This window comes from Necator americanus, chromosome X, assembly GCF_031761385.1.
Source record: "Necator americanus strain Aroian chromosome X, whole genome shotgun sequence".
In the NCBI taxonomy this organism is placed as follows: Eukaryota; Metazoa; Nematoda; class Chromadorea; order Rhabditida; family Ancylostomatidae; genus Necator; species Necator americanus.
In genome coordinates this window covers 3,464,409-3,473,301 of record NC_087376.1, presented here as the reverse complement: position 1 = coordinate 3,473,301, position 8,893 = coordinate 3,464,409, and the positions used below count along the sequence as shown (strand labels likewise).

At 34.0% G+C, this 8,893-nt stretch overlaps 1 protein-coding gene across 1 annotated transcript; it reads left to right on the top strand.

The window, feature by feature from the left end:
* Positions 1-964: 964 nt before the first annotated feature.
* Positions 965-7,761, top strand: RB195_021377 (uncharacterized protein; the record flags this gene model as incomplete). Its single annotated transcript, XM_064208089.1, has 14 exons — positions 965-1,039; positions 1,110-1,223; positions 1,351-1,509; positions 1,592-1,696; positions 2,308-2,365; positions 2,963-3,077; positions 3,972-4,067; positions 5,002-5,110; positions 5,183-5,333; positions 5,713-5,866; positions 5,924-6,031; positions 7,216-7,264; positions 7,420-7,535; positions 7,590-7,761. The coding sequence occupies 14 exons, from the start codon at positions 965-967 to the stop codon at positions 7,759-7,761; spliced, it is 1,581 nt and encodes a 526-aa protein (XP_064063970.1).
* Positions 7,762-8,893: the final 1,132 nt, after the last annotated feature.

Genomic DNA, 8,893 nt, shown 5'->3' with positions numbered 1-8,893 from the left:
TACTCAACATCTCGGAGTGAAGTAGGTGGGAAACAATTGCGAAAAAAGAAAAATAATCTAACGCAGAGAATAGAAAGTAACAAAGAGAATTTCAATCTTCATTATTTCGCCTCAGAGAAAAATAGAATACTAAGATAACGATGTTATTAACAAGCATATAAATTTTTTCCCAGCATTTTTTCAAAGAGCATTTATTCCTGTTAGATTTCCTGACAACTTTTCATTTCTAGCGAGTATATTAAGATTATTAGTCAGTTAGATTAGGATTAAGACTATTGATTAATTTGATCAATTAAAAATGTCACATGATTTCTGGAGTGGAGTGTCTGGAGAAAACAACGAGAAAAGTGCATCAAACCGTTGGAAAAAGCAAAAGTTGAATTTTAACGAAATTAGCCGCTAGAGGCCAAGTTATATCGATCGAATTATATTCATCTGTCAAAATACTGTAGAATTATTTACTGCAGTGAGCTGAATAATGCAATAATGAGAACTTTTTGTCCTCAACTGCGAAAAAAAAAGAATATTCAGCGATGAGGAGCTGTAGAGTGAGATATTAAGGAAAGAAGAAAGGATGCGTGGATGTTCAGAGAATTTGCGAAGCTTCATAGAAAAAAAAACTGTAAATGAAAAAAAAAATTAATTCAGATCACTGCTTTAAATCACCCTTGAAGTAAAGCAAAAAGATTGGACGAAATTCCCATTTTATTTGAAAATCTTACGTCATTAAGACATCATATTCTCTACGGTGGCCACTATTTTTTGTTTGTTCTTATTGTGTAAATAGCGAAAGGGTTAAGAGCGCATTCGAGAAGCAGCTGTGCAACATATCGATCTAATCCAACACGCGAATCCGTCCTTTTCCACCTGACCTTTTCACATTTTCTGTGTTCATCAGTTTTCCTCCTTTTCATATGTGAATATTCTAGATTATATAATTTTAACATAAATTCCTTATAGGATAATGCGTCCTGAGTTAACGTGGGATACCATACCTTATGAACTTCTTTTGAATGTATATCGTCAATTATCCTATCAAGTAAGACTATTCAATATTTCTTTATACATCCTTAAAAGTGTCCAGAAGAAAACGCTGATAAGATTTTTAGGATCTTGTTTCATGTGGTGCTGTATGCGTACATTGGAGGCATGTAATGAGGGATAAAATTCTCTGGAAACAACATTTAAAAGGTGTTTACGCGTGGTGGAATTGGGAACCATTGGTTTGCTTCCATATTATTTTTTTTTAATAATTATTTTCCACTGGACAAAGTTTCTTTCTGAAAAATTCTTTGATCTACTACAATCCTACTTTTTTTTTCCTTTAACATAGTTTCAACATTATTTCAGGTCACTTCTACTTACTACGACGAATTCATGTTTTTCAAACGAAATATTCCCAAATTTCTTAAGGAAGTGGTGAACGACTATGATTATGATTTACGACATTGTATATTTTCACCTTTCGGAGGATTTTTTATTGTTTGTGGCAAAGGAGCACATTTTTGTGTACGTCTACTCGTTAAAAATTATTTTTTCTCATATTAAAAGTAGTGTATTCGTATTTTTTTTATAAACTTCCTTTATTCAGGTTTACCGCTCTGATCCATTAGAATTTCTACACGAACGATGCTTAAAAGATTCCCTTAATTGGCAAGAGATAACCACAGCACAATTTTGCCCGGATGAATCGAAGGTGAATTTTTTATTGTTTATTTAAGAATGACGTCTAAATAGATATTTTTTCCGAAACACTAAAAATTAGTGTGAATAGAGCGAAATAATCTGCTGCGACCACCAAGAACTCAATGCTCATTTTCTTCATCAGTGCTCATTTTTCAAGCAAACTATATTTTCTGGATTTCTTTTCTCGTTTCAATTTTACTGTTAAAGTAAAACCGCAGTCAGATTCAGATTTGTTCACGGAAATTCCTTACTTTGGTCCTTTTATTCCACAATTTGGTTCAGTTTTCTTTCTCTTCTTTAAAGTTGCGGGGAATCCTTTACTGTGCCGCATAATCAACCATGAACGGCTAATTTACCTCAAAATCCAATCTCGCTTATCCAAATGCGCTCACATTTCGCTGTTAGAAAACATTTCATGAAAACGTCACACCAATCAATCCATAAAAACACTCCTAATAAATCTAATAATAAATTAAAAACAATAGATCAAAGTAATCGAAACAACCTCACCTGGTACACATGCTTTCCTTCCTTTCTTCAGTTTTTTGCTCTACTTCTGATCATAGTGAGTAATAATTCAAAAGTTTTATGGATTTAGTTTTACGGATTTTATGGTTTTAGGTGATGTTGACAGGAGTGCGACAAGATGGCTCAGGAGAACTTGCAGTTTTTTCAATAGGTGTCTTTTTGAACGACAATTTTACCACTATTTACTGTTAAATAGATCACTGATTCATTTTTAATACTTACAAACTCGCCATAACAAGTAATTTCCATAAAAACTGAAACTCATGAGTATGTAAGTGCGTGGTAATCAGCAGCCGCACAACTGTTTCCTTGAAATCGATTATTATAAACAATATTTTAGAGGTATCACCCCACGAATCTGAGGTGGTACGAATTTCAGGTGGAGTATTCGTACACGAGATCGTAGATTATAGAAAGGTGGGAGATTCCGTCCATTTCCTGCTCATTGGCGTAAAAAACCCGGAAGAAATGGCGTGTGCAAAATACTGGCGCGCTCCAATCGAACTCCTTGTAGAAAATAGCGCGCCGAAGTGCTCGAAGCTGTATCTTCTGGGCCGTTTTTTACGGCAATTAGGAAGAAATGGACGGAATCACTCCCCTCTCCTTAATCTACGATCCCGTATAAGAATACTCCACCTAAAATCCGTACCATCTCAGATTCGTGGGTTGATGCATTTAAATAACTGTCGGCGTAGTATCAAATGTCATTACATTAATCGAGGATTCCTCCGATTGTGTAAGTCTTTAGATCCATCTGGAGAAGTACACTTTATTTGTCGTTCACCGTGCTCACCTCCTGGAGTCGCATGTTGGTTTGACAATGATTATTTGATATGTGGAGAGATCTATCAATTCAGATTTAGGTTAGTTTCTCCCTACAGTTGTTTATTTCGAAATGAATTTCAAATAATGAGGCTTTGTACTAATTTTTGTTAAACTAATACCTTCAAAAAATGACACTGAGGATAGATCTCCGGCGATCCACAATCTGGTGGAATAGGAGTTCTATTTTTTTTCTAAATAACCAGCTATATTAAGAATGGAACACTTGTTATATTATAATTGTAGTCGCCATCCAGAGAAAATAGCTAATAAAAATAGGAAAAATAGTGAATAATTTCACAAGCGATTTTTTTCTATTTGCTAAATCCTCCTGGCGTTGTGGATTTATTTTTACAAAAAAAAAGCGATTTCTACGGTGTCCGAAGGTCACGCTCTTAATTATCCATGCAGTCTCACCTTCTTACCTTTTTTTTGAAATTGTACTATTCCTCGTTTTAAAAGGCAAATCCAAAAAATGTCCAGTTACTTTAAAAAGTGTTTGCATGTAGTTACATATCCTATACCTCTCTTTTTTTTAAAAACGACTTCATATTCAAGAAAACGTGCTGGAGTAAGTCTACTAAAAATAAGAATCCTTTTTTTCAACACTATTGCTCTACGTTAGAACCTCTAAAAACCATAAAAAGTGGAAAAAATGTCGTTTGTTATTGTTTATTATTATTTATTATTGCTTATTTTGTTGTTGTTGTTGTTTATTATTATTTATCACATTTTCAAATGTAAAAAGTTCCTTTAAAAGCTATGAATCGAATTGAACGATCGAAGAACAGTTTTTTTTTTGTTCCTTCTATTAAGTTCCGTTAGAGAGATCAGATAATGTTTAAGTTAATTCCTGAGACCACCTCTATATCGAGGTGATTGAATCTAAATGGATTTTTATTATTCGAACAATTTTTATTTTTCTCTCTATTAAGTTCCGCGATTGCCTCCTCAATATCACAATTATGGCTAATGTCTGTCCCAAAAGATCGTAATGGAGCTCTTACTGGTGTGTTATGCCCACTTCTCAGGTATGTGCGAATGAAAATTACAGTAAACTGAAACGAAGAAATAAATTCATTTGTGCTGCGGAACAAACGAAATAGTGGTCTTGTACTGTCTACTCAAAAATTAGGCCGAAAAAAATAATTTCATTAATAATTTCATTTCATGATTTTCATTTTCATTCATTTCATTTTCACTGTTAATATCCATGTTAATTTCATAGTAATTTCACAAATCGCTCGAATTTTCGAGAAAAATTACAAGAAACTCAGAAAATGTTGTGTAATACTAACAATTTCTTGGATAAATGTTAGAGAGGTCAGATAATGTTTAATTTCATTCCTGAGACGACCTCTTTATCGAGGTGGCTGAGAAATTGAGGCCAACGAGTTGGTGTCCTCAAATACACTATGGATTAAAAGACCTTAGTGTAGGGTTGCAAACAATCGATATCACAACTCGTGGTACGATTGTTCAGAAAAAAATTAAAAAATTAAAAATAAGTTTCAAATTTGACTTTCAATCTTTTGAAGGTTTTTTTTATTAGTGATAAAAAACGTCTTTAATTTACATATTTAATATGTATAACTGCGAATAATCAGTGCAATTACCATTTGTAATTCAAACTTATTTGGAATCAATTGTTTAAATAACAAAAAATAAAAAAGTTATGAACATTCGAATGAACTTTTAAAACAACCCAATACATTTTGATGTAGCAGTTGTTCTAGCATGGATATTTATTGCCTGTATGAGTTACCACGTTGTAATTATTAATTTATTTATTTGAATACACTCATAGGTGTGCCACAAAACAGGAAACAGAAGCATGAAACAGCAGAGGTCACTAGAATTTCGTCAAAGTTCAAGTTTTAGGAATTATGTTTTTGTTTCTTTTTTTCAGAAATTATGCGAGTTCCCTTTAAAAAATTTCCCCACAAACAAATTCCAGCTATTCAGATTCCTGAACAAAGAAGGAAAACTACGATTCCCATTAATTTCAAACTATGTATCCTCACGTTTTCGTCGAGTACTTCAGCTTACCCAAGAAGCTGATTCGGAGAACAAAGTATTTAATCTTATTTTTTATTCCTAAGAAATTTCTAAAGATTTTTTAGAAATTAAATATATATGTTTTAAGACATTGGAAGAGAAATTGGCAGAACTTGAACTCTCGGCGAGTACCGCAAATGATTTATCTGAGTTACGACGAGTTCTCGATGCACAACAGCAATGCTTCGATTGTTATTTGAAGCACACTAACAGTGCTGAACATAATGAAACTACAGCTGGTCGGGTTTTCCTTTTTGAATCTTATAATTATTGATTTTTTGATGTTACGGGACCATCATGCAACATTAAAACGTGAACATTGACGTATTTTCGTATAATTTCGTAAGGAATGTGGGACCATTTCGGATTTTTTTCCTCCGCGCTATTCTACGCATTCAAATCAAACAAAAAATGCAATCAACTCTATCCTTTTTTTAGTTTCAAAACAAGTTTCATACTGTATTGGTCTTTATTGGCACGAATTTTTTTACGACATACGGTTACGTATTAGAATTTCCTAAAAGTTGAGGACTAGTCGCACACTTTCGATTTCCCTCCCTCCTCAAATCTGCCTCATACACATCCAAAAACTATCTATTTGATTTTGAAAATATTTAGAATGCAAATGCATCTGTCATGAGATCCTCTTAAAAATGCTCATATTTGTGGATGGTGAGAATTCTGGACGAGTTTGTTTCAAACTTATTGATCATAATTTGTTCACTGAAGCGTTAGAAATGAAACGTTTCGAGAGAACAGAACAAGAGGAAAGGTGAGCAGGAAATCCTGGAATAAGTTCAACTATCAAAAATATACTCTATGAATTCAGTGAAGAAGATGATGGTTGGAATTTTGTTCTTCGTCGAGTCGACACTCCAGATCATTACATTGAAGTGGACGGGATTATCACAAGCATTGCCATATCGGTGGATAAGAAGTGAGCACCTCTGAATCCAATATTACCTCACTTAGTTTTTTTTTTGTCGTGAGGATTTTGCCTCAGAATTAAATCCTGAGATATGCTGTAACCATAAAAAATAAAGTGTATGGCGTTGATCATTCCGCTTGGGATGCGTTCACCTCAACTGAGAATCGTTTGAGGTTAACGAACGTGTAACTAACCTGTGCAGTAACTAGGTAGGGCTAGCCGATGTGTTAAGTAAGTGTTTTTATCCTCCCAGACAAGTCTGATACCAATTTCTCTACCCCTAAAGGATGGAACGTTCAGTTGGCACTTGGGCGGATTCGATCCTCTGATCGATCGATCGTGCAGACGCAGCGTAACCTCTTACCGACTGCGCTACACCCGTCCCACTCGATGCCTTGGTTATGATGAAGATAACTGAGCTTGGCTCATATGTCTGAGATCTGTCTAAGAGAAATTTGGAGCATTTGTCGGACACTTATTCCCTTAATCCTAAAATTGTCTTAATGTCTGAATTATTCTTCCAATACTGGGAAATTTTCCAACACTGTTGCCTTTTTGTCTAAGAGTGAACGAATTCCATTTTTCCTACACTTTCATCACTTAGTACATAGGTGTCTGACCTATAATCTTCAATTTATGACTTTGTATTCGGCTTCTTTTCCGGATCTTGATTCCTAAAAAAACAATTTTGATGTAAGACGGTCTCCTCGAATTTTACCCCATGGATTTCTTGGGAAAAGCTTTTTTTTTAGCAGCGAAAACAACTTGTTTTTCTTTTTATAAAACAAACCTATAAGTTATCCAAGTAATTGTGTACAAGCATATAGACTTCTTTGTTTTTGTAAACAACAAATAGCATGGCATCGAGCAGCAAGAGTATACTACAGTACCTACTGTAATTCTTCAACACACAACGAAAAAAAGCAGATCCGCGTATTTTTTCCGTTTTCTGGCGAGGAATTGCAATGATTACTGTAGTTTCTATGAAGAACTCTCCGGAGAATAGTCACATTTCCAAGAAGTCAAGGGATTTTTGCTGTTACACAGCAAAGCCAATAAATCTATCACTACTCAAGTGATCAGACGTAATTCAGCTGACAGATTCTCCGTTTTTTCATCTTCTGCCAAGTAACGTCTTCTACTTTGAAATAATCCATCTTTTCTTTTTTTATTAATTGATTATTTGCTTACAGACAATTATTTATTAGCTACGAAACTCGAGCGATTGCATCAACGACAAAAGTGAGTCGTTACACGATTTATTATGATTTATTAAATTAAATTATTATTAAAATTATTAAAATGTATCAGTATAAAAGTATTCTAACTACTCAACAGCACTACAAGTTTACCACTTTAAACTTTTTATGATTTGTTACTGAAGGAAATTGTTTTAGTACAGTGTATATTGTGTTGATCTGGAAAAAATGGTCCTGGATAAATTTCCTTTTTCTGGTGCGATGCTATTGAATGAACAAGCATACTTGTGCAGTAATGAGTTCCTCCTTGCAAGGTAATAAAAATTCATCGTATTTTTTAAATTTATTCTCTAAAAATTCTATTTCAGTGCTGTTGGTGAAGAAGTACATATTTGGGCTAGACTACATGGTGGAAATGCTGTACAAAGATTGGCTGTTGATGCAAGAATTGTGGATTTATCACTTCATCCTACAAATAATACATTAATTACAGCATCACAAAATTATTTAGCTGTATGGTCAACAACTCAACCTAATTAGAAATTGAACATTTTTACAACAGATTTAATAAACAAACAAATTTCATTTAACTGAGAAGATTCTCTGCCACCGAAAGGCTTTAAAGTACATATTATGCAAGAGCGATCTAAACTTACGGTTCCTCCACTTAGTAAAATTATTGAAATGTTTTATATATTTTAAATGCGTTGTGATTTCCGCTCATTTCCTCTCTCATCAATATCAGGATCTTGTGAATAACGAGTTTTAGACGTGATTAGGAAATATTCTTGACGTTACTTGCATAAAAATCAGATTTAAAAACAAAATCATGAAAATCCTGAGTGTACAGAAAGTTTTCTCATGTTTATTGTACTAGACCTTTTTCAAAAACATCTAGTAAGCTTTCATGTTTATTTTAGTTTATAGAACTTAAAATTTTATTTGTCACTTTATCAGTTTGTTATATTTATTTGTATTTTATTATATGTTGTGCATTTTGTCCGGTACTTGCTTGAATCCAATAAAGTTGGGTAAATTATTAGTAACTGACACGAGCAACTAATGTAATTACAACGAATGGATTTACTAAATTTACAATAAAAAGAGAAGAGGATAAACTCACCGGAGTATAAATCCGTAATTGATCGCCTAAAGCGATTTACTGCAGTACGGAGTCATTGAGGTTTTTATGAAGCCGTGTTGACCTCTAGAATGACTTGCGGGAGGCCAGCCGATTGTCAAGACGGTGTTTTAATCCTCCCTGGACAGGTCTGGTATCAATTCCTCGACCTCGGAGAGATGAAAAGCTTAGTGAGCACTAGGGCGGATTCGAACCATCGACCATGTGGCTACAACGGACCTCGAACCGACTGCGTCACACCCGCCCAGAAGTGTTAAATTGGTTGCAAAAAGCGCCTAACCCCGTTCGATTAACTTAGTCATTCTGGAAGACTTCGAGTTTGTGGAGTCTTTATCTACACTAAGATCTATACGAAATGTTCTGGTAATCTATCCTGACAAAATTGAGTCGAATGGATTTATAAGAAGTATTGTTCCCCTGCGAACATTTCAGAATCAATTATTTTGTAAAGAAAACATTTTCACATAAAGTAAATGAATATATTTTGAATATTAATAATCTCTCCTGAATTTAAAGCAGTGATAGTGCAAA